The sequence below is a fragment of the Drosophila tropicalis genome, unplaced genomic scaffold, assembly GCF_018151085.1.
Source record: "Drosophila tropicalis isolate 14030-0801.00 unplaced genomic scaffold, ASM1815108v1 contig_463, whole genome shotgun sequence".
In the NCBI taxonomy this organism is placed as follows: Eukaryota; Metazoa; Arthropoda; class Insecta; order Diptera; family Drosophilidae; genus Drosophila; species Drosophila tropicalis.
This window is the reverse complement of record NW_027172929.1, coordinates 783,399-808,813: the sequence shown is the minus strand read 5'-3', so window position 1 is coordinate 808,813 and position 25,415 is coordinate 783,399. Positions and strand designations below refer to the sequence as shown.

General features: G+C 39.0%; 7 protein-coding genes across 8 annotated transcripts in view; 4 read left to right on the top strand and 3 right to left on the bottom strand.

Annotated features, from left to right (window-relative positions):
• The first annotated feature begins 263 nt into the window (after positions 1 to 263).
• On the top strand, positions 264 to 2,378 carry cyc (basic helix-loop-helix ARNT-like protein cyc). Its single transcript, XM_068287228.1, has 5 exons — positions 264 to 424; positions 679 to 753; positions 1,019 to 1,467; positions 1,529 to 1,955; positions 2,031 to 2,378. The coding sequence occupies exons 1-5, from the start codon at positions 405 to 407 to the stop codon at positions 2,290 to 2,292; spliced, it is 1,233 nt and encodes a 410-aa protein (XP_068143329.1). The 5' UTR covers positions 264 to 404; the 3' UTR covers positions 2,293 to 2,378.
• A 183-nt stretch (positions 2,379 to 2,561) lies between these two features.
• On the bottom strand, positions 2,562 to 3,778 carry Pfdn6 (prefoldin 6). 2 transcript variants are annotated; one of them, XM_068287244.1, is made up of 4 exons: positions 3,641 to 3,778; positions 3,329 to 3,459; positions 3,041 to 3,266; positions 2,562 to 2,977 (listed from the first exon to the last, which is right to left on the bottom strand). In XM_068287244.1, exons 2-4 carry the CDS (start codon positions 3,399 to 3,401, stop codon positions 2,899 to 2,901), a joined length of 378 nt encoding a protein of 125 aa, XP_068143345.1. In that variant the 5' UTR covers positions 3,402 to 3,459; positions 3,641 to 3,778; the 3' UTR covers positions 2,562 to 2,898. The 2 variants fall into 2 exon arrangements, with proteins under 2 accessions (XP_068143345.1, XP_068143346.1); XM_068287245.1 differs by lacking the exon at positions 3,641 to 3,778 and adding an exon at positions 3,578 to 3,596.
• A 57-nt stretch (positions 3,779 to 3,835) lies between these two features.
• Positions 3,836 to 8,720, top strand: Su(z)12 (Polycomb protein Su(z)12). The gene is given in 7 exon segments (XM_068287196.1): positions 3,836 to 4,402; positions 4,469 to 4,515; positions 4,585 to 5,092; positions 5,162 to 6,000; positions 6,002 to 6,081; positions 6,158 to 7,080; positions 8,050 to 8,720. Coding segments are annotated over 7 exon segments (2,970 nt in total). The 5' UTR covers positions 3,836 to 4,134; the 3' UTR covers positions 8,355 to 8,720.
• Positions 8,721 to 9,451: 731 nt separating this feature from the next.
• Grasp65 (Golgi reassembly-stacking protein 2) lies at positions 9,452 to 11,607 on the top strand. Its single transcript, XM_068287215.1, has 3 exons — positions 9,452 to 9,672; positions 9,830 to 9,933; positions 10,012 to 11,607. Exons 1-3 carry the CDS (start codon positions 9,627 to 9,629, stop codon positions 11,344 to 11,346), a joined length of 1,485 nt encoding a protein of 494 aa, XP_068143316.1. The 5' UTR covers positions 9,452 to 9,626; the 3' UTR covers positions 11,347 to 11,607.
• A 672-nt stretch (positions 11,608 to 12,279) lies between these two features.
• Positions 12,280 to 13,715, bottom strand: LOC137574815 (uncharacterized). The gene is given in 2 exon segments (XM_068287246.1): positions 12,280 to 13,189; positions 13,191 to 13,715. Coding segments are annotated over 2 exon segments (1,140 nt in total). The 5' UTR covers positions 13,701 to 13,715; the 3' UTR covers positions 12,280 to 12,559.
• Positions 13,716 to 14,125: 410 nt separating this feature from the next.
• Positions 14,126 to 17,206, bottom strand: vers (versatile). Its single transcript, XM_068287120.1, has 9 exons — positions 16,879 to 17,206; positions 16,598 to 16,679; positions 16,387 to 16,535; positions 15,928 to 16,309; positions 15,504 to 15,663; positions 15,256 to 15,419; positions 14,916 to 15,164; positions 14,727 to 14,857; positions 14,126 to 14,663 (listed from the first exon to the last, which is right to left on the bottom strand). Exons 1-9 carry the CDS (start codon positions 17,204 to 17,206, stop codon positions 14,278 to 14,280), a joined length of 2,031 nt encoding a protein of 676 aa, XP_068143221.1. The 3' UTR covers positions 14,126 to 14,277.
• A 3,905-nt stretch (positions 17,207 to 21,111) lies between these two features.
• Positions 21,112 to 25,415, top strand: part of Sema5c (Semaphorin 5c) — a 43,018-nt gene continuing 38,714 nt past the window's right edge. Inside the window, exon 1 of the mRNA XM_068287193.1 lies at positions 21,112 to 21,432. The gene's annotated coding sequence lies outside the window, so the exon portion shown is untranslated. The remainder of the gene's footprint in view (positions 21,433 to 25,415) is intronic.

Sequence of the window (25,415 nt, the reverse complement as noted above, 5' to 3'; positions counted from 1 at the left end):
GAAAATATGAAAAACACCGTTGTTCGAAGGATAGAAATATTCCTTACTTTCGAAGGACGCGATAAAGTTTTAAATAATAAATCTATTGGCAAAGCTTTTTGCAAAATTTTCCATAGAGCGGGGGAATTGGCACTTGCCCACTCCATCTCAAATGCAACAGAGAGCAAGTAAGCTTTCGTTGCAGTCCGCAGCCGCGTTGCCAGACATAAGGAATGCATTGAGACGATGTCCCACGGTATGTCTGGCAGCACCCACCCAACTATTTGAAGGGAAGTGGTTGAAGCTGTGGGAAAAGCTTCCCTCAGATACTTTTCGCATTCCGTGTTTGTAAACAAGCAAATATTACACAAATTTCTTTTTAAACTGAAGCCAACAAATTTAGCAAGTTTTTTTTTTTGAAAAATATGGAAATGCAAGAGTTTTGGTAAGTCTATGGATTTGAATATATCTGGAAATTGCAAGTTACATAAAATTGAGTACGTGTGTGCATAATTTAGCTAATAGTGTGCAGATTAGCACTCACACACTCAAATCCACACACATACACACAAACTCGGAAAATTGTTCGTTTTGTGGAAAAGCGAGCAACAGTTGCTTTTCAGCGCCATTTTTTTCTAATGGGGTTGATTTTTTGGTTTCTGGCTTCGTTTTCTATATATCCTTCTACATGGGCCACAGCGAGAATCTGGAAGAGTTGGAGGATGATACATATGATGAGGAGAAATCAGCTCGCACCTCGGATGAAAATCGCAAGTATGTGTATAATTAAAATATTCAAATGAAAGTATAGTTGCGTATGAACACCCCTTTAAGCTCTTTATCAACTGTTTTATAGTTCTCATCTAAAAATTAAAATCAACTTTAATAGAATACTCTCTCTTTAAGGAGCATTAAGTTTTTAATGTGATTTTAATCCAAATATCGAATTATTTACCTTAAATCCAATTTGTTGCGTTAATATACGCCCCAAAAGTATGCAATAGTTTTGTTAATATTTTAAATATTTTCAAAATTTAAGACAAAATCACAGTGAGATCGAGAAACGACGACGGGATAAAATGAACACCTACATCAACGAGCTCTCATCGATGATACCCATGTGCTATGCGATGCAACGGAAATTAGATAAATTGACTGTCCTGCGGATGGCGGTGCAGCATTTACGAGGGATACGTGGAAGTGGCAGCCTTCATCCCTTAGCCGACTATAGGCCAAGCTTTCTATCTGATCAGGAGTTAAAAATGATCATATTGCAGGCATCAGAAGGATTTCTGTTCGTTGTTGGTTGTGATCGAGGACGTATACTTTATGTGTCGGACTCTGTGTCGAGTGTGTTGAATTGTACACAATCGGATCTACTGGGCCAAAGTTGGTTCGATGTCCTGCATCCCAAGGATATTGGCAAGGTTAAGGAGCAGTTATCTTCTTTGGAGCAATGCCCACGTGAACGCCTAATCGATGCCAAGAGTAAGTGACAAGTGCAACATTTGCTAATTCAAACTAACTAATTAACGACTTAAATGTGTAGCCATGCTTCCTGTTAAGACAGATGTCCCCCAGAGCCTTTGTCGCCTGTGCCCTGGCGCAAGACGCTCATTTTTTTGTCGCATGAAATTGCGTGCCGCCAACAATCAAATAAAAGAAGAATCGGACACATCTTCCAGTTCACGTAGCTCCACCAAACGTAAATCAAAGTTGAGCATTGATCATAAATATCGGGTTATACAGTGTACTGGCTACCTCAAATCATGGATGCCTATCAAAGATGAGGATCAAGATGGCGACAGCGATGATCAAACGACAAATACCTCGTGCTTAGTGGCCATCGGACGCATACCGCCAAATGCACTTAACTCCAGTGTTCCATCTTCGCTGGACACTCATCCCAATATACGGCATGTGCTTTTTATATCCCGCCATTCGGCGGAAGGCAAATTTCTTTTTGTCGATCAGCGGTAGGATCAGCGATTTATAATATCCCTTCATCTCTTCTCATTCTTCTGATTAATTTGTTTCTTCTGTGGTTTTAGTGCAACCCTTGTCATCGGATTTCTACCTCAAGAGATTCTGGGCACCAGTTTCTACGAGTATTTTCACAGTGAGGATATTGGCGCACTGGTTGAATCCCACAAAATGGTCATGCAAGTACCCGAGAAGGTTACCACTCAGGTTTATCGCTTTCGTTGCAAGGACAATGGCTACATACAATTGCAGAGCGAATGGCGCGCATTTAAAAATCCCTGGACGAATGATATTGATTATATAATTGCCAAAAATTCTGTTTTTCTTTAGAATCGGTTAAAAACTACTATATACATATATTCCAAAAAACTGACAATTTTATACAAAACACAAATAAACACAGATAATTTATCTAAGATTTAAAAATCTCTTTTACTGTATATACATACATAGTCTAAAATACCGTAAGGTTCAAGATCAAAATAATATGGTTTTCTCAAAATTTAAATATTTGAAAAACAAGTCGAATAGACAACAAAACATGGTAACCTTGAGACCATTTCTTCTTAGTTCGGTGAAAAGCATATTCTTCTAAAGTATTCATATTGTTACTCGTTTATTTGATCAACTTGCAGCAGGCACTGAAATATTCTTTCTTACATTCACTTCATATAGACCCTAGAGAGATGTTTTGATTATTAAAATATTTTTTTATATTGTGTGATTGCAATTAACATAAAATCTCCAAAAAAATATTTTAACTTAATAAGTCTATATAAGTTGAAACAAAATGAAGCAAAACGAATACGATAATTAAATGCTTTTCGTATTTGTTTGTGTTGTTATTGTTGTTGTTAATGTGTTGTTGAATTCCAAAAATAAATTATAACTTAAATTTTGTTGCGATTTCAATGGGGGGAGGTTGTTAAGACTACTCTACTTCATGGCTGCCGCCACTTGCCATTGCTGTTGATATTTGGCAACTGCCTCTCGATGTTTCAGCATATCCTTTTCCCTGAAATGAGTTTAAAATTTCGTATTTTATATATGGAAGGAGCAATTCTTTGCGCCCACTTACATATTCTCTAGTGTATCACTGGAGCTTTTCAGTTCTTTGGATATATATTCAATGCGCTTGCCAACATTCTGACGTGAATCCTCTAGCTCCTGTTTGACCAGAACAGGACCAAAAAGTTTATAGACTTTATTATCTGGTCCAAGTAGATTAAGCTCATCCAGAACACATTTATTCTCATTCAGTTGACTCTCTAGTAGGGCACGTTGTTTGACCATCTTAACACAGGCTAAATATGGGATCGAAATCTTTAGTTGTCAGAATGGTTTTGGGCATTCGAGAATAACTCACATTTTTGCAGGGTCTGGTATGACTCAACCTCGGTTTGCATTTTTTTATACAACGCTGCGCTGTTTTTATCCATTTTCAATGTTTTTCTCAACAATGATATATTCGAATTCTGATTATTTCAAAACAGTTGACTGTAACAAAAATTTGTTCAACTTTTAACAAACTTAGAGTATGAGTGTGTGTGTCTGTGGGTGTCGAATTTTTTTGTGAGTGTATGTATGTGTAAATGCCGCTTATTCACTCACTTACATACAATTATCTCGTACAAATCAAATTAATGTCACAAAGTTTTAATTAATTTATGCAACTTACTTTAGCTCAATATAAAATACTTGCACTTAATTTACTAATAGTTTGTAACAAAAATGTATGAAGGGTGACTGCCGAAATTCCATGTGACGACGATGACGATAACAATAAGTTTCGCAAATAGTTGCAGTGTCCGACTATCGATAACCATCGATTTTTTCAATGTATATTGTATATTCGATAAATATGAAATTTATCGAGTGTGTAGGGTAGCCTGAGACAAAAGCAAATTGTTTCGCGCCGAAAAGAAAAAGAAAAACAGAAAGAAGCAAGAAAAAAACACTAAACAAACTACGCGTAATAACTGATATTTTGCTAAACAATGTATTAAACAACTAAATTATTTCAAAATTTTGTGAGCTGGCAAACGGGAGCAACAGAAAGCAATCAAGAGAGAGGAAAAGCGTAAGAGTTTAGTGCGCGCGTGTGTGTGAGTGTGTGTGTGTGTGTGTGTGTGACGCTCCGCAAACCCGCCCCGCACTCCTGCAACAAAAACAATGGCACCACAGAAAAAACGCGAGAAAGAGAATGCAGATGGCGCTGCAGCCACTGCCTCCAATGGACATGGCCATGGATTAACCACAAATGGTGGTGGTGGTGGCCCCGGAGCAGCAACAGATGCAGCAGGAAATACTACGAGCACCACAACGGGTGTGGGAGCCGCCGCTACTGGAACTGCCGGAGCCACCACCACCGACAACAGCAATCCAGTCAAACTCAATGGACATCAACAAGAGCAGGAACTCTTTTTGCAGGCATTTGAAAGTATATCAAACTCTCCTAAGTCCCCGAGTTGCATATCCTTAAACTTGGTTTATTTATTTTTTTCAGAGCCCACGCAGATCTATCGTTATCTACGGAATCGGCATGAGACAAATGTAATTTAAGCCATTAGCCCCATCCGGTTTAATTCTATTGATTAATCAATCTTCCTTTGTCCCGTTTAGCCCATCTTCCTAAATCGAACACTCAGCTACATGAAGGAGCGCATGTCTAGGAACAACAAGAAAAGAGCAAACTTCAAGGTTAATTCCATATTAGGTGGCGTCCTACACAAATCTGAAGCGGTGACACAAAACTACCTGCATGTTATCTATGATTCATTGCATGAGAAACTAAAATCCCAGGATTCAGATGAGTTGCTGCAAGAGCAGTTGCTATGCAAGGCCGGCGAAACGGTATGCGTTGAGACAACGCTCTACAAAATAACACGAAGCAAACGCAAAGACAGCACTCTCGATTTTCAAGAGCTTCTGAGCAAGAGTTCGCAAATTATCTACAATCCCAAGAATGGGATTGGAGAGTATGCCACCATAAGCATACCTTTACAGACCATGCGACCCATGGGGGAACAGCATACACTTTACAAGCTGCTCTTTCGTATCAGAATGATGCCAGCAACTTCAGGAGGAGCTACTACAGCGCCAGCTGCCCCATGCAACGATGAATTTTTACGTAAGAATCGGGTCCAGATGAAAAAAAAAAATACAAAGGATTTCTTTATCATTTGAATTCTACTTGCAGCTTCTCCACTGCCGCCACCACCGCCGTCGAAACGATCTCGCCCCAATGAGAAAATGTATGGCTCCGAGCTAATTTTGTATGAGAAATCAACGGGTTTCATTACCGAAGGCGAATACGAGGCCATGCTCCAACCATTGAATTCCACAAGCATAAAATCCTTCTCACCAAAGAAATGCACCTGGGATGCAATACCCGATAGCTACATTCCACTATCGTTAACCTATGATGTTTATCAGCAGAGCCCAATGTTGAAATTCCATTTGACACTATCGAATGAGCAATTGCCGGAGATTATAGCGGCTCCTGATTTGCAGCGTTATGTTCAACATGTTAGCGATACGGCAGCCGCTGCCCTAAATCATAATAATAATAATAATTGCAATAATAATAACAACAACAACAACAATAATAATAACAACAACAATTTCAGCAGCCTTAAAAATGGCAACAAAACTGCCTCGACCACAAACAACAATAACACCAACCAGTTGGAGCAGCAAACCACACAAATTGTCTACAATTTTATGTATAGCAATAATACGCGACAACAGACAGAATATACACAGGAATTGAATTGTCCATGGTGTGGTCTGGATTGCTTGCGTCTATATGCCTTACTCAAGCATTTAAAACTTTGTCATGCCCGCTTTAATTTCACCTATCAACCGGCCGGAACTGGAGCACGCATCGATGTTACAATTAACGATGCCTATGATGGTTCGTATGCCGGTTCACCATATGATCTAGCTGGGCCATCGGGCTCATCATTCGCGCGAACTTGCGGCCCAGTGCGACGCACTTCGGTGACCAGTTTAATGGTCTGTCGTCCAAGGCGTCAAAAAGACGTGCCTAGATGAGTTTCTTGAACTGGATGAAGATGATATTAGCAATCAGCGTTCGTATATAACCGGGCACAATAGGTAAGAGAACCGGATGAATCTCTACCATTCCATATTTTACACGTTTCCTTTCTCTCTCTCTCTCTCAATTTTGTAGGCTATATCATCATACGGAGACCTGCCTACCCGTACATCCCAAAGAGCTTGACATTGATTCAGAGGGCGAGAGTGATCCTCTATGGTTGCGGCAAAAAACCATTCAAATGATCGATGAATTTTCCGATGTCAATGAGGGTGAAAAGGAGTTGATGAAACTTTGGAATCTTCATGTGATGCGTCATGGATTTGTCGGAGATTGCCAATTGCCGCTGGCCTGCGAGATGTTCCTTGACGCCAAGGGCCATGAGATTGTCCGCAAGAATCTCTATCGCAATTTCATTTTACATATGTGCTCTCTATTTGATTACGGTTTAATTGCTGCCGAAACTGTATACAAGACTGTCCAGAAGCTGCAGGGATTGCTAAGCAAATATGCTGCCGGCCAGGAGCTAATGCAGCGTCAACGTGAGTCTCAGCTCAAGTTTTGGCTTGAGGTGGGCATGCATAAGAAGCAGGATGACCTCAAGGCCTTGCCCAAGACCTCATCGCCGCAAAAATTATCCGCCACAACGGACAATACAACTACCTCATCATTATCGTCGTCGTCCTCGACATCGGCTGGGACGAATGGAGGGGTGGCCACTATGCAGCCACCCAAACGCATGCCCGCAAATCTCAAACGTGCAGCCGCGGCAGCAGCCGCTAAAACAGCGGCTCAAGAATTGGCGGCAAGTGGCTCGTCACTATCCTCATCATCCAGTGGCAGCAACAACAACAACAATAGCAAGAATGTAGCCAAAAAGTCGGCAGATCAACCAGCATTAGGCGTGAGTTTGGCCAATACCCGAGAGCGTCGCTCCGATGCAAGTCTGAAACGTCGTAGCACCATAACGGGAGGACGTCTGGGCTCTAATGATAGCCAAAAAAATAATGCCAGCTCATCGGGCATTATTACATCAAAACGCAAAATGAGTGCTAAAGGTTGGTATTCGCAATCAAAGAAAAAAGCAACACACATCTCGCTGTCATCTTACAACATCTCATTACACATCAAATCATCATCATTCGTCCATTCAAGTCATCTCAATCAATCCTCTCATCACTGGCAGGGGGTCGCTTCTCAATTATCATACCTGGTCATGGAGTGAATCACACTTAAATCCTTGCTACATATTCGCACAGCACAAAAGTATCAGAAAAAAAAAACATATATATTTATTTTTATAGTTCCCATAACCATTGTTAACCAGGGAATACCGAACCGAAACGTATTTTAATGGATGTAATTCTAGATTATGTTAATAATATTGGTATTCCAGTGATTCCGTTACGGTTTGGGCATTCCCGGCTTTATTACACGCATACCCACATAGTACTTCCATCCACATTGCTCGCCATCAGCTCGAAAAAATGAAATCCAAATTCAAAATTGATTTTGATCAAAATTTTTCTTCTAATCATTTGATAATGTTCATTTTCGATCATTATCAAATGTTCTATTTCATTCTCTCTCTCTCTCTCTCTCTCTCTTTATCCTCTTCTTTGTTTCTCTCTCTCTTGCTTTTCGGATGCTCTTTTGTTTTTTTTTTTTGTTTCTTTATTGTCTCCTCCCTTTACCCTCTTGTGATACGTTTTTGGCAGATGTGGAGCAGAAACAGTTGGATGTGCCCGAACTAGTGGCTCACAATGACAATGCTGTTGATGTTGATGATATTGTGGATGTGGATGTTAATGTGAATGTTGATATGGAAGATGATGATGATGATGATGCTGAAGAAATTGGTGTTAAAATTGTGCCAACATTGTGAGAGTTGGCGGCAATTTGTGACGAGATTTAGGATCATATATATATATTTATATATATTATATATATATATCGCAAAAAACAAAAATCATTTTTATCATTTCTTAACTTAACTTATATCATACATATATATAATATATATATAGATACTGCGGCGATCAATAAACGTCAGCGCTATAGTGAGGGCAATGCTGGAAAAACTGCTGCTGCCGGAGGAGGAGGAGCTAGCCGCAACAACAACAGCAATAAGAGCAACAACCATACACTGCCAGCAAGTAGTAAGCGCCTCATTGACCGTAGACGAACCACAATCACGGAGCGTGGTGGAAGATCGTCATTAAACAATTCAAGTAGCAACAGCAGCAGCAACGCAGCCACCACTGGTGGAGGAAATGGAGCAGGAGTACGTACACGTCTCTCCGTGCCGTTGGCCAAGTATGAGAGGCGCTGACGCAAGCGTCGACGACGACGTTGCTGTTGCTGCTGCTCGTATTGATATGTTGCAACGACAATGGTTAATCGATGGGGATCTCGGATCTTGCAAGAGAAAACGTAATAAGCCCAGCCAGGGCAACTTATGACTTATATTAATACCCTTACTTATATATCCCTATTATGTTGTGTTATTCTATATCATTTTAAAACATTCTGTTTACACATTTGTATACACACCCCCTTGAAATTTGTATTTTGTTTTTTTTTTTACTCGATTTAATGCAAGTTACTTAACGCTATTAACTCATAATTTTAACAATTATGTTTTACGAAATGATACAAAAAAATACTACAACAAAAAAAGAGAAAAAAAAACCGTAAAGGATTTAAAGTTGTTATTAGCTCAGAGTAAAATATATATATATATACATATATCTTATCTCTTTTACATACAAAAGTCGGTCTATAAAGAATATTTTTTTAAGACAGGACAAAAAAAATACAAAAAATTTCAAAAAAATAATGTAAGAAAAGAGAAATTCCAAATCCATTTAATATTTAGCACCTTGAAACACAACACATACACACAGCACATAAAATAATTAATTTCATGACAGCACACACACACACACACACACATAGACAAGCCGTGAGAAGAAAAAAAGATATATATAAAATCAATGTATACAAAATAAAAAAAAAAAAAAAACGCTGAATAAAGTATGAATATATATACATATATATATATATTTTTACAGTGCAATTAACCATTTGTTTAAATTCAAATTTATACAATTATGTTAACGGTTTCCTTAGTGATTATCTTTACACGATCTCCCTCTTTTCTGAATGCTAGAATATCCACAGGTGTGGGAATTAAAGTGCTGGTAACATCAAAAATTCTATATAATGTAGTCTGTTTCTTGCGAACTTTTAAATATAAACGTAACATAATTAATGTTTAAAATTTTGGATAAACGGATTTTCGGATGTCTTTTAAATGATTTGAAAATTATAGGGATAACTGTGCTAGAGTGATGCCACTTGGTGGTATCTGTTGTCTCTTATACGGTACAGAAGCAATCGATAACGATAACATTGATGGTCTATTAGATGTAATCCGGGCCGGTCACACTTAGAACTTGCCACGAAGTGCCACAGTAATTTATATTTTGTGTTGGCAAAAAGCAAGAGGAAGGAAACTAAGCAATTTTATAAGACACGCCAGTCAATCGGACCAGTCCGCTGCTAACTAAAGATCCACATAGTCATAGTTAAAACCAAAACCATGGGCTCAAATCACAGTGTACATGTACCCGGCGGTGGCACAGAAGGTAACGTAAGAATGATTTCCATTATTGAAGGAAGACCACGTAAACGTTATCGGTATTCCAATTAGAACACATACATATGTATGTATATACATATATACATAAGTGTTGTGTAGGCAAGTTTGTAAACATAGATTTGTTGTTGTTGATTTCTATGCAGGATACCACGTACTCAAAGTACAGGACAATTCACCGGGACAGAAAGCCGGACTAGAGGCCTTTTTTGATTTCATTGTTGCAATAGCAGGGACAAGGCTCGACCAGGTAAACAAAAACAATTAAGTCATAGCAAAATGTTTTAGAGATTTATGATATCGAGTTACTATATCTATCCATCTTCAGGATAATGACATGCTTAAAGAGCTCTTGCGGCAGAACGTGGACAAACCAGTGCGACTTACTGTTTACTCGAGCAAGACACAAAGCGTACGAGAGCTGACATTGACACCGAGCAACAGTTGGGGTGGCCAAGGATTGCTCGGTGTGAGCATACGTTTCTGTTCGTTTGAGGGAGCCAATGAGAGTGTGTGGCATATACTAGAAGTGCATCCGAATTCACCAGCAGAGTTGGCGGGTCTGAGGGCGTACAGTGATTATGTGATTGGAGCGGATGCCATTCGACATGAGAACGATGACCTCTTTACCCTGATTGAGATGCACGAACAGCAGCCATTAAAAATGTATGTCTACAATTTGGATGACGATGCTTGTCGAGAGGTTACAATTAAACCCAATACCGCCTGGGGTGGAGAGGGGGCGCTGGGCTGTGGTATTGGTTACGGCTATTTGCATCGGATTCCAGTTCAAGCACAAGCTACGCCAGGAGGCGGCGGAGCTGTATCAGCGACCAATGAGGCTGCAGCTCCATTGTTGACTGGGGGAGGAGCGTCAGCTGCTGCTGCTGCTGTTGCAATTGCTCCGCCGGCGGTTGTTTCACCAACGATGCCTTACATACCACCATTGGCCAATACATTTGGTTCCACAAATGCCGAGATCAGGCCACCAGCAACACAACAACAGCAACCAACCACAATTGAGCCACCACAGCAGCAACAACAGAGCCTATTCAAAACGTATTTTAATCCAGACGATGCCACGGATGCTCTAACTGCTGCTTTAGAAACAAAAGCCACCATTGCCACCAATGACACGCCAGGCACTGCGGCAGCGGCACCTCCGCCGTCGTCTCAGACACAATTTCAGGTTCCAGTGCCCGCCGTTCCGTCACAACCATCTGTTGTTGCAGCTCCTGCTCCTGTTCCATTTGAAGTTCCTGCACAACCACCAAATGTGGCTGTGCCGCCACCATCAAATATTTATATACCCGGCGTGTTAGATCCCAGCATTCCTGCTGCCCAATTACCCTATCCTCAGGCAACAGCACAACCACAACCACCAGCCCCAGCCCCAGCCCCGACAATGGTATCTGTGCCTGCTGTGCCTATGTTCTCTGCCCCCCAACAAGCGTACATGTCTGCTCCTGCTGCTCTCTCTTATCCTGCGGCTGCTGCCCAAACAGTACCCTCATATCCGCAAGTTCAACCCTCAATGGGAGGCCTATTTCCCACCCAGCCAACGCCATTGCCTCCACAGATGGCGCATGTGTTCACCCCGCCACCAGCAGCAATCAGCAATGACCACAACCACTCTCAACCGGCCACAACTCAGGCGAACTAAATCGAAATGGGGAATGTAGTGGCTGGGCTAGGGCAAAGTGCGGGTGAAGTGTTCGAAAAAAGGGAACTGGCGAAAATTACAAAAAATATTGTCGTTAAGTTTTCTTCATCTTCGTCTTTTTTCCGTTTTTTTTTTTTTTTTGATAATCAAAATTACAAGTGAATGGCATATATATATATATTCATATGTCTATATCTAAAGCCAAGTAACTAAATCATTGAAAAACAAAAAACCTGCAATAATAAATATATGTAAAACCTATTATCTATATATATATATAAACATACATATAAACAAAAATAACAAATTATTCAGTTGATTCTTGTTGGTTTTATCTTATGAAATGCGGTATAATTCGATCCGGTCCCCCGCAGATTTGGTTAATCCGCCAGCTTATTCAAATATATTATGAATCCTCGACTTTCCATACTTTAAATTGAGAAGGCGACAACGTAGAACACTTGCCTCATGATCCGACAGGGAACGCAGCACACTATGCAGATATTGGACAAGTGCAGCATTCCGATCCCGCTTCCTCAATTCCTCAATTTTGGCCCCAGTTGACGGCTTCATTTTGACATAGGGAATTAATTTGTAAAGATGTTGAGTATTCCATGACGAATCGCTTGGCCAGCGACTCCAATCCCATTCCTCCTTTATTATAGCATCCGTCTCGGTTTCCTGTTCCATCCCATACTGACTATTCCTCGTCAAATATGGATGTCATGTCACGTCATTGTGCAAAATGATTTACAATTTCGTTTTTCAACAAAATTTCTATGCTAATCTCTCTTAAATAGTTTGGTTTCTTGTTTTCTTTTTTTCCAATATTTGAATTTTCTTTGTTTAACGGCTTGGATATTAAATCGTTTTACTGATTCAGAATTACTCATTTTATAATTGTGTACATATGTAAGTTAACAATTAATTGAATTTGTTTTTATTTAAATTTTTTTTTTATTATACATAAAGTAATACAAAATACTTTTAAACACTTTCCATTTATGCGTAATATAAAGTACTACAAAAATAAATTACAAAAAAAATGTTTCACATGAATTCATTAAATCGTTTACCATTAACGTGTACATACATATGCATATGGTATACAGAGAGATTCCATATAGGAACTCATTTTGGAAATATGAAACGAAGTAACTTTATTCCTTAATCTAAAATGTTAATGGGCTAATGTCTTGAATTTCAATCTGACTTATAAATTTGTTGTCAGTGCTGTCACTGTGGATATATTTAGTTTTTCCAAACGACCCAAAACGAGGAGTTCATCAATTGAACGTTTGGCATAGAATTTCTGCTCTTCGGTTAGCTTAAGAAAGGCATGAGACCAGGCTCTAGCATAGCTATCCGCTTCGGCCAGAGCACTGGAATCGAAGGGTGTGCAGCCGCGATAAGGTTGAGGTGGTAAATGAATTGCGTCTTGTTCAATGTTTTGCTGCAACTCTACAATCGCTGGTTCCACGTCTTCCGCTTCAAGGATTTCGTGCTCGGGCTCGCCCTCGGCCTCGTGGGGTTCATGCTCCTGTTCTAGCTCCGCTTCCTCCGGTGGCATATCGTTATTAATGGTAGCACTATGCAATTCAATGGGCAGCTGCACTTCGACCATGTCGGCGTCGGACCAGTTCTCATCATCTGTTAACAGCTGGAGTAGGGGACGCGAATGAGATGTGGTGTTGGCTGTTGTGGGTAAAGCAATTTGTTGGTTTATAACTTGCGGTGAAGCATCTTTAATGCGCTCCTCTTCCAAATTGTCATCAGCATCCTCATTTTCTTCCACATCTTCGTATTCTGTTGTGTCTACTATGGGAATTTCATAGAAATCTTTATTTTCAACTACGGCTGAGGAGGAGGGGGGAGCACCCCACCGCCGGGATGGGTGATGAAGATGATCCTGCCGAACGCTTCTGGTTCAATGGACATGGAGGGGCAACATCAAATGTCATGCCATTGCCATTCTGTTTGAGATATCTAACATGGCATTTGTGGATGCGTAAATTAGATGTGGAACCGCCTGTTGACTGCATCACCCGCCTGCAGCCCACACAATAGTAGCGCCATTTTAGCTTGGAACCATCGGCACGTGCAATCTCCCGGTACACATTCCACACGGAGCTACGCTTCTTCTTCTTGATAAGTCTGTATTCGCCTTTGCTGATTTTCAGTAATATATCCAACTGGGATTCTGTACATTTCTCCTCTTCTTCCTGAACATTTATATAAAACATCTCTTTGTTGCTTGTATTCTTTTTCGTTTTTTGTGTCTTTTTCTTTATCAACTTGGAGGCAGGCAAGCTGTTACTTGGCGTGTGCCTAACAACTGGTTCATTTTTAGGCATTTTGGAACTAGTACAGTCAGCTGATGGCTGATGAACTGGAACGTTTTGTTATGTTTCGTTTTACTGTTTTTATACCCTTGCAGAGGATATTATAAAATTGATCAGATGTTTGTAACGCACAGAAGGAGACGTTTCCGACCCCATAAAGTATATATATTCTTGATCAGCGTGAGAAGCTGAGTCGATATAGCCATGTCCGTCTGTCCGTCCGTCTGTGCGTACGCGTTTTACTCAGCCGTCTTAAGAGCTATCGGGCTGAAATTTTTTTTCGTGGGTTTTTATTACCCGGCAAAAAAAAAATATGAAAACCATAAGGATCGGACCACTATATAATAGAAGAACTAGAAGAAACATTTTCATAAAAATCGAGTATGCTATGAAATTTACATATATGAGAGTAAAATTGTTTTGTTTGTATATTGATGAATTGAGTTGCAAAAAACAAATTTTGAACATGTAAAATTATTATTACCAAGGACTGCAAGGGTATACAAACTTCGGCATAGCCGATGTTAGCTTCTTTGATTTTTTTTTTTTTTTTTTTTTTTACATACAAAGTTAAGAAAATGGTTTTATTTTATTTTTTAAGTTTTTGACGCAATATTTTCATGACGGTTTTATGAAATAATGCCAAATCTTGTCTAAATGTTCGCATTACAATTAATTTCTCTCTTTCGATTTGAAGTTTCTCCCTTTCAATTTGTAATAAGCGTTCAGCACGATTTGCTTTGGGACTAAAGTTTGATGGCGAAGCGGAGTGGTCTAGATCTTGCTGCTCCTCAAAATCTTCGTCATCTTCTGGTGTTTCCTTGTGTCCCCCTGTTGAAAAATTCGTCTGCTGCTTATCTTGCAGCATCGCACTATTGTAAAGTTCTTCTTCCTCGTCCTCTTTTATTAGATTCTCTTCCTGTTCCATCTCAATCGAGTCAGCAGCATGATTACTTTTATTCACACTATTAGAAACTAAAATGCAATTGTTTAGAATAATTATGTTGATGTCATAACAATGGTAGCCAGAGGTTTCACCTTGCTGTTTAACGATGATTTCTTCAAAAGATTTGACTATCGATGCGGTGGGAGTTAAAAGAGACCGCAGTTTATAGAAATACTCCCATTCTGAGGGTATACCTGTTGAACTAGTCATTTCCGATTCTTGTCTAAATAAACAAAACATTTTAGTCCGGAAAGCCTACACATAAAATAAATGAAACTTACTTATATCGCTTGGACATGTTGTCTATTTTAGACTTCACCTCAGTGGGCGTGATTTCAAATTTTTTCATTTCATTGGCCATTTCCTGATGAATTTCTTTCTTCATTCTATTACTACGTAAATCATCTATATGAGCTGCCCATAATTGTAAAAACACTCTTGTGGCATCTTCAGTCCAATTGAAACGTTTGTACATACATCTCGAATTCTCCATTGGCACTTTTGTTCTTTGTTTTGAATTGGGTTTTTTTCTAAAAACACAACACAAAACATCATGTGTTACTAAGTCAATTTTTCAGATGTGTTGCAGCAATTACCTTTTTTGTTTCATTTTTTTTGTACCGCACAGGAACCGGCGTGGTCTTTTCATTGCCATTATCAAACTGTGCCTCCCACTCGGAATCTGACATCTCAAATCCCCGTTTGCGTTTTGTGGTGTCCGTTTTGTAAGCGGCCATATCACTACTGGAACTCTTTGCCGTGGAGTTTAATATGTTTGTTTGTTCCTTTAAAAAATCGGCGTGACATTTATGCGTACGTAAATCTGATGTTATGGCACCTATAGACTTTAAAATCTGATTGCATCCAACACAATAGTAACGACCCAATAGCGTTGTACCATCCGGACGCCGAATTTCGCGGAAAATTTTCCAAATCGAACTGCACATGTGGCGTTTAACTAGCGCATACTCGCCATTTCCGAGTTTACGCAAAATACTTGCTTGAGGCTCATTGCATAGAATCTCGGTACTTGGGACAGGAGTCGCAGTAATTTGAATAATTTTTGGACTTGATATTCTTTTAACTTGTGTTTTCCTGACGTTTGCCATTACGGCGCTCTTGCTTTATGTGGAGGGAGAACTAGCAAATTTATCGTTTATCGAATAAACACCCTCCTTAGGACTGGTTCTAAACATTTTTTGGTTAACAAAATTGGTTGCAAATTTCAAAACTTTATTTGTGAATACTTTTCTTTGTTAGTTTTGTATGGTTTTCTTTTTTTTTTAAATTTAGAATTCTTTTAACATTTGCAATAATTCTCTATGGAATAATTTGAGTTCTTTTGACGTTTGCTTCATTATCTCGAGTTTCTCTTTCTCAATAGCAAGTTTCTCTTCTTCGATTCTCATCAATGTATGGGCTATTTTTCTCTTTTTCGGCATTGCCGATTTGGTTGTAGAATTTCTAAATTGGCCGAAAGATTCATCAAATTGCTCATTTGCATGAAAATTCTCTTGATTATTGATAAAGCTATTAATTTTGAATTTTTCCTCCTTTGGTTCATCTTCATTTGGCATTTCTGACTCTGGTTCTGGGTCCGGTTCCTCGGTTTTAATGAAATTGGTAGTAAATTCATCATTTATTTCAGAATCTTCGTCTAAGCGAGAGTTAGTATCTGAAATGCGTGTTTGTTTATATAATTATATGTTAATGGTTGATACTGGATTTCTTTTAACCATTATAATTCATTACCGTTTGCTGCTGCTGCTGCTGCGGATGACTCAAACATAATTTCCTCTAAGACATCCACACTTTTAGTGCCAATGAGGCACGCTTGAGTTTTATAAAAAAATTCCCACTTCGAAGGCTGGCCCGTTTTACGCACTTTATCCGCTTCGATTCTAAAAAGAGGGGATAGCATTTATTTGTTCTTTAGTAGCAGAATGGGCTCTGATAAATTTACCTATATTTTCTTGACATATTGTCCATTTTGCTCTTGACTTCCAAATGCCTGACGCCAAAGTGCTTTAGCTTTTCAGTAATGCCTTTGTATATGGTTGTATTCTTTTTTACACATAGTTACAAGTTCCATTCGACTGGCCTTCCAAAGGTCTAGGAGAAAACTTGTTGCCTCTCGGCTCCATATGAATCGTGCTTCCTTTCGTTTGAATTCGTGATTTGATTCTGGATGAGCCGCATTTATTTGTCTAATGCATTCATTTTTCGAGTTCAGCTCCTCAATACCCATTTCATCGTCTTGTGCCTCGTAGTCCCCGATATTATCAATTTCACGCTCTTCCTCTTCCTCCCTATATTCTTCGTCGTCCTCATCTTCCTGGTCATCCTCGTCCATCCCAAACTCTTCCTCTTCTCGTTGGCCAAGTAAGAGAAGAAGTGGCCGCTTAGATGTGTTTCTTGTCAAATATTTCGGTCGCCGTCGCTCCGCATATTGGACTCGTTTGTTGAGTTCCTCAATATCGAGTTCCTCTTGATACTCCTCGCTCTCGGAAAGGATATGTCCTTGACGTGGGGGCTGGCTCCTACGAGTATAGCTACGATTACCAGGACGCATTACGGATTCTTGTTGGCGTTGTGTCTTGCGGGAGAATAAAAGTGCTTCTAGTGACGAGCAAATTTCAGTATTTATGGCGGCTCGCGAGCAGATACAAACTTATCGATACAAATTAATCGATACAAATTTATGGCGTTGCCTGTCACATTAATCGATTTGATTGAATTATCGATTTAGGTTTGGTTTCGCGCCAACACAAACACATTTAAAAAAAAAAAAAAAACAAAGCAACATGCAAGCGAATTCCCTCCTTGCCAACGCCAAATTGTGTTACATTTGTATCAAATATTAAATTTCATAATCAACAATTTAGTCTTTAAGTGATTTAATGTTTAGAGCAACGCACAATTGCCCTAAATAAAATACATGAGGGTAAATGTAACTGAAAGATTCGCACGCAATTTTCAGCTAATCAAGCGAATTTAGAGACATACTACTCTAAAGGCAGAGGCAACAATCAACGACAATTGGCCAAAGATTACGACTAATAGTGATAGTTGTTATAGTTGCTGTCATTGCCCCAAGTCCATGTCTACTCCAATAGAAAAAGTAGTGTCCGGTTGAACATGCATCAACCAAGGAGAAAAAAGTTAAGTCTAGAGGCACAGAGGTAAAGGTTAGGCATATCGGAATTACTAACATGGTCTATCTATTCTTAGATATGTATGTATTTGATTTGCTGCGCTTAAGAGATTACTTCAATTTTTATTATGTTAGCAAACTTTTCGAACCAATTGATATACCTTTTCTTTTTGGGTTTCTTGAAAAGTGGGTAACAAATTATGCTCTTCGCCTGTGGGAGACAAATGCAACCGGTTATTCAAGCAGCAGCAGGAGCAGCAGCAGCCGCCGCCTGGACTTTTGAAGTCTTTGCATCTTGTGTTCTCTTGTCCCTGACTCTGAACCCTGTCCGGATCGGTCTTCTGTTTTGGCTCGTGCTCGAATATGGCCAGCTGTTTTTCTGGCCAAAATACATATATTTTTATATGGTTTTAGCATTTACCTTGTCACTTAATCGAGTATGCTGCAAGCGGACTTCTGCTTTTGTTTGATTATATTTTTTTTTTTTTTTTTGTGGCGCGTGCCCTGGTTGTATGATAGTAGGGCAGATGTTTTTTCGTTTAAGTTTTTAATACATATTATATGTATGTACATATGTATAACCAACATATTAAGTCTGGATCAAAAAGGGCAAGGTAAATTGCGTATAGAGTCCAACAGGCAACAAAATAAAAAAAAGGGTCAATTACTTTATACTAAAAGACTCACACTCTTGCATTTGGGTAAACATTTTTTTTAGCCGTGCCACATTTATGTAGATTTTGTTGTTTCGGCTGGAGCTATGCAAACATATACCTACCTATCTTATCTGGCTGCATCAACAACCAAGAGAGCCAGCCAATTCAATCCAAGCCAAACCACCCACGTATAGAACAAGATTCAAGATTTAGCCAACACAGTGGGTTTACATAGTAAAATTTTGTTTAACCATTTACAACATCTGATGATTCACTACAGATGCATGATAACGATGAAGTTAATAAACAAAAAAAAAAGGTATATTCTAGATTCAAAAATATTTTTTGATATAGATTTATATAATTTTGATATTAACCACTGTAGTTTTGTGTAGATATGTCAGCGTGACACGAGAATGAAAATAAATAACCCAACCCAACCCACATTAGGCAGAGAAAGAAACGGCGACATCATGGTGAAGAGAACTCCTAGATGGGAAGGGGATGGCAACCTGCAATCAAGCGCCGGGGCCAAACCCCGGACAGGCCATCATCATTATCATCATCTTCATTGGAATTATCATCAGAATCATCATCGGAGTCTGCTGCATGCAACAACATTATGGCGCGACATTTGCACGAGCTTTAAACTTAATTTATGCTTCAAACAAATAAGATCTCCCTTGCCTTCTCTCTTTCACACCCACTTGAGCTATCTATCCCTCTCTTTCTTTCTCTCTGTTTGTTTGTGAGTGTATGTGTTAGCTCCTCAGCTTCATAATGATGCCATGGGGCCATAATCAAGTTGCCAGTTGCCATGTTGCCTCAACATCATGTCGATGTCGCCAGTTGCACAAAGTCATGGTCGTTGGTACTACCCTCCAACCTCCTGCCCACCTCGTGTACAACAGCACAACTGCAACGAATGACAAGAGCAAAACGAATGTTAAACAACAAGAAATAAAGAAAGAGAGAAAAAAAAACAGCAAAACAACACCAGCAACAACCGCAAGAAACAATTAAGTTTGCTTGGGGGCCAATGACGAGAGACCAATAGTTGAACCTCATTTTTTGTGAACGACGGAAACTGCAGCCACAAAAGACTGAGAGGAATTGTGTATTACATCAACGTGTCTTACACTTTTTCGAATCTCCTCGAGGACTTACTAGAAATAAAGGAACTAGATCCCTTGGAAAATGATTCTATTCTATCCATTGTTAGGAACTAGTTACATATGTATGTATGTATATGCTTACCAACATATGTAGTTGGTTCCGCTTAAGCGAATATTGATCTTACCCAACCTCTTCTTGCAGTTCCTTAAAGAAAATACCTTTATCTCTTTGAGAACTAACTAAAACTTGATCTAAAACGGTCTTAGTAAGATCCTTGGTTCTAATTTTACAATCTAGCTTAACATTTCGTGAAAATCCTTTCAAATTTAAGCGGCTTACGAGTGAAATATACCTGTTTCATCGGCTTATTATCATAATACAGACATCAAATCGAATACACTTAATTTGTAGAACTATGCTAAACTAATAAAAAAGAAACTCTACCCTCTTGATTGCTTAGGGCCCCCAACTAGTACCTATCAATTTAAAAGGTAGAGAAAGATACAAGCACCTCTGTATGTATGTATGTATGTACATACATACATACATATGTATATTCTATCAGCCCTATCAGAAACTGCATCTAACTGTGAAGAACATAAAATGAGACTCATAGTGACAGAGACATAGCGCTAAAGGCCAAGTTCGTTGTGGTAGACTTGAGAGAGATAACTAATAAAAAGAAGAAACATCAGCTGCTAATGCCTGGCCCTGTGCTTAGATTGAACACAGAAACTAATTTGATTTGACGAAAGTCAATTACCAAAAAACAAAAACAAAAAAGAAAAGGCCGAGAACGTGGGGGACGATGGATGGATGGATGGATGGATGTATAGATCGACCAAGCGCAGGCAAACCAAGCGCGCTTATCGGAGCGATTTAAACTAAGGGCTGAGGCGAACAACGAACAAACGCACGGACGGACAGACCGAACGACGGACGAAGTGCTCGGAGGCCATCAAATTAATTTACGCATGGGTTTTCAGAGTGAAGTGAAGGAACAGTAGCTGTAAAAAGTTTAATGAGCTGCGGACGGAGTAAACAAAATGTAAAGGAAGAAGAATTGCAGGGCGTGTGGTGGGCGGGGGGTACACCAGAAGTCAAAACAAAAACAAAGAACGTGAACGTTTGTTTTGGTTATGCGACACACAATGCAAAAGAGCATAAAAGAAAGACAGAAAGAGTAGAAACAAACAGACTGAGAGAGAAACGCACACACAGAGAAAGACAGAGAGAGAGAGAGAGAGAGAGAGAGAGAGTAGCGACGGCTTGCTGATCGAGGATAGAAGGAGGAAGACGAGGTAAAAGCAGCAACAAGCTCTGCTTTTGCCAGCCCAAACAATCCGGTTTTGCACTCCCACACTGATCAAGAAAAAAAAAAAAAAAGAGAGAGGGCTAGAGACACATACACATGGTGAGAGAGAGCGAGAGATTTGTCTCTCTCTCTCTCTCATCTTAACTTCAATTTGAAGCTCGACTCCGGTTCTGCCTCAGTCGCCGTTTAAGGTTCGTTCGTTTTTGACGCGTTTTCAAGTGATCGCTGAAAATTCTTCTCCATCATCATCACATCTCATCTCAACTCATCCCATTTCGAATCTCTGAGCATTATTTATTTACTTAATTGTTTTTGTTTTTTATTTTATTTTATTTGCTTTTTTATTAAAAATAAACAAAAAAATAAAAAACTATTGATTTATGTGCAATAGACTGTGAGATCCAATAAAATCGATAGGATCAGCGATCATCCGATCTGCAAAACTTATTTAGTGCCTTCTTTTTCTCTGTGAATACATGATTCTAAAAGATTCATCTCCCGAAGTCCAAAGCAAATAACCATCCACATATATTCATTCAATTGGAATAAAACAATTGGTAAGTTAGTTTTTTAGTTATCTACTTACTTGTTTAGAAAAGATTCAGGATTCCATCAGCTTATGCCTTGTTTTGGTATGTGATATTTGTCACATTTCACATAATTGACAACTGTTAATGAGTTTGTTTACGAGGAATCCCAGAAGACTCAAAATTTCCATGTCATTGGCACTCCTAACCCATCCAAGGGAGGCACACTTTCTTTTTAAAACAAAAGATATCGAAAAGTAAGTTTGAATAGTTTTCGTTCCAATCTAGGACTAATTGTTTCCGTGGTCTCTTACTCTATTTACTATGTATGTTAGTTAGAACCACTTTAAGTAATAAAATTTGGCATTCTGAAGTGACAGATTTCCCTTTCGCTCAATTTTATAAGTTTCCAAGGTAAACTATATTTCATTTAGTGGTAGTATCTTTCCTTTTTCATTATACTCGTACATTTAGCTTGACTTTCTTTTCGTTTATGGTTGGCATTATTATTTTCTAATTCATTAGATCGATTTTGTGGATAATCTCATTACTTTTTATTGAACTGCGACACGATCGTTAAAGTAGGTTAAATTAATAAGTAAAGGCGTTTTCTTCCCCAAACCAGCGACCGTCCCGCCCCCGCCACCGCCCCCGTCTCCTCCATCGCCCCCGCATCCAAGAAAACCGACCCAATGATTGTTTGCTGGTCGCTTTTCAGCGTCATCTTTATGCCAGCTGCCAATGGTTTTTCTTTCTTTTGTGATCAAAAGGAAAAAAAAAAAAAAAAAAAAAAATTTCGTGACTCGTTTTGCGTGCTGTGGCGGCCCCAAAGTCGATACCGAATCGATGTTGTTTTATTTATTTTTTTTTGTTTTTGTGTGAAGTTGGCGAGTCTCTCGAGTGGGCTGTCTTTGGGTAATGTCTGTTCCGGCCTTTATGGCAAAGATACTTATGTATATTGCATTGCATTTTTAAGGTACTAAGATATAATTGTTCGATTGATAAAAATGACAGAGCAGCAGCAGTAAAAACCAGCTCAAAAACCAAAATGTTGCTCTAATTTATTTAAGCCATCAACCACCAACCGCCAAGCAAAGTTTCTAACTGGCCCTAGACGAGCCCATAATTCTTAAGCTTAATTGATTAGACGAGTCTTGGGTCAAGAGTCCACTATTTAAAAGTACACTATCTGCCGCACCCAAAATGACCAACCCAAACACCCACCCACCACCCACCTATGTAATCAGCATAAATCTCAATGTCTTTGTTTGTCGATAAAAGTTAATATCACTTAACTTCCCGAATGCGTCACTCACTCATTCTGAATTTCCAGTGCATTTTTTAAAATTATTTTTGATAAGAAAATGCACACATACATATGTATGTACATATATATTTATGCCGCAATAAAGTAAATTGTTTAAGAATTTATATCAAGACATAAGTAGTTTTCTTTGTTTTGTACTTACATATTTTTATTTAATTTCCTGGAAATGAAAAACAAATAATGATTATTAGAAAACAAATAATGGCAAGGGCAATGTGTATGTAAATAAATGTAAATAATATATAATTTATTAAACTAATTTGATATTGAATGTCAAGGGAAATTTAAAGCTTTATCAAGGGATTAGCAAACAATGAGATACAATAAAACATATTTTAAGTTCGAACTATTAGCCCCATAGGAAAAAGAAAAGGTTGAAGCGAGGAGGCTTCTGTTCGCCTTCAAGGCGTATCCTGGTTTAGGACTGAACGATTATGCCAATATTAAAGGAGCTGGTTCATAATCGATCGAATAAGAAAGTGAAAGGCAAGCCATAGGCATCACTTAGCCAAAGTGTCAAATCTGTTCGGTTGTTATGAGTATCCTGAGTATTATGGAGTCATCTGGGATGCAATTGTCAAACCAAAATACAAAATATTCAATAATTTGTACTTGCATTTCAATTGTAGCTAGAAAAAAAAAACACGCACGCATTTTGCAGGCATAATAATTGCGAAAATGAACTCATCAGCATAATTAAGCCGTCAATAAATGCCGAAGACCAGTCGCATGGAACGTTCGTTCTCTCTCCCTCTCTCTCTGTCTGTGTTCCCCCCCGTAGTCCCTCCACTCCACTTCCAGTGGGGCAATTTGTGTCATTAGCGAAGAGACACGGAATCGGAGACGGACACGGAGATGGAGATGGACAGAACAAGAGAAGTTGACGTTGTTGCAGACGACGACGGCAACGACAACGACAACGATGACTTGTTGTGTGGACAGAATTCTGTGTGCTGACGTTGATTTATCAGATACATCTACATAGAGTTTGGCATGTTTGTTGTTGTTTTTCTGTACCAATACCAATATAAATAGGTCTCATCTATAGGCCCATAAAGTATAGTTATGCAACAAAACTGGCCGACAACAATGTATACCGTTAGTTAACTTCTTGGCTCGCTAATGAGCGGCAATAACGAGGTCTTAAGTAAGCAACGCACGTAACCCAATGGTAGGTACATATGTATGTATGTATGTATGTACCAACCGCCGATCCAGAAGCACGAAAGAAATTGTGCATATTAAGATAAGAATGTGCAGTGATCAGTGGTCAGTGTGTGCCACCTTTCCCCCCCAAGCACCACCACCACCACATCCACCTCTCCTTTTAACTCTAGTCACTTGGCTTTGCCAAATCCAAGAGGAAGAATTCTTCTAAAAGAATGCATATGTGTGTGTGTGTGTGTGGTGTAAGTGCAACTGGTTCTAAGCTTTTGTGTTCTTTCTGGACTTGTCAGTCTGGTTTCCCCCCCTTATTTGGAATACTCTTTACAATGAATAGGGTATGTATACATTAAGATAGTTGAAATATTATCTAACATTCTCTCTTTTGTGTGGAAAGTCCAAAGGAATGTCTGTTCTGTTGTAGAGGGTATCAAAGTGGTCGGTGAATTGTTGTATTTTTATTTACAACTGTTCGCATTGCCTTAAGCTTTGAAATGGGTCAATTTAGTGACAAGCGCAATGCAATGTGATGCCAGGCCATACCACGATGGTCCGTCTTTTTCTATGATCCTCCTGCCTCTATCCCCACACTTCATCTTCTCTCTCCGTGTGTGTGTGTGTAAGACAAGTGACAAGTTTCCGACGAACTGCTCCATAGATGACACTTGGCAGGCTGTTTTGGCTGTGGTTACACGCAAAACATAGGCAGGGACTTTCTCTTATCAATCCCCGTTAAGCACACACAAATTGGTCAAGATTCAAGTTAAGTTAAACTTCAACTAACTTGCTTGTGCGAACATCTCATACAAAATGGCTTGGGCTAAGTAAGGATCCGAAAAAGTGGATCCTTGGAGTCACAACACTTTTTTTCCCTCCGTATTGATCTAGTCGCAGCCAAACGTGTTCAGATTAACCCACATTCGGAGAAGCAACCTCATAAATTAATAAATATGCATGATGATTATGTTCCAGATCAGTTTTGCTTTAGTTCAGCTTTAGTTTCTTGCTTGCTTCTCTATAAATCATCTCACAGATTTTAAAGTTTATCTTTTGTTTCCACTTTTAGAGGCAATTTCACTCGCATGTATGTATGTCTCTATACCACAAATGAGATTAGCTGCCAATGGAACCATAATTTCTTGTTTTCTTGTTTGTTTTGCATGTGTGCAAATCTGAAATCTACAACTTTATTATACAAATTTGTTTTTCCTTTTTGTGTGTGTTTGTTTTTTGTATGGAAAATGAAGCAGCAGCGCGTTTAATTAACATTAATCATTATGCTGGACATATTCATGGTCACTCTCACTCCAAAAATGTACAAATTACAATAAAAACAAATATATACATACATATATATTGTAAAGAAACATAAACTAAAAATCGGCAAAAAAAATTTGTTTGATTGTTTGACGAGGCGAGCATTTATCAGAGAATTACAAACACGCCGATAGTTTCATACTCTTACTTCTTTTCTAATTCATTAGTATTCAGAGTTTAGGAAAATATTAAACATACTCTTTTT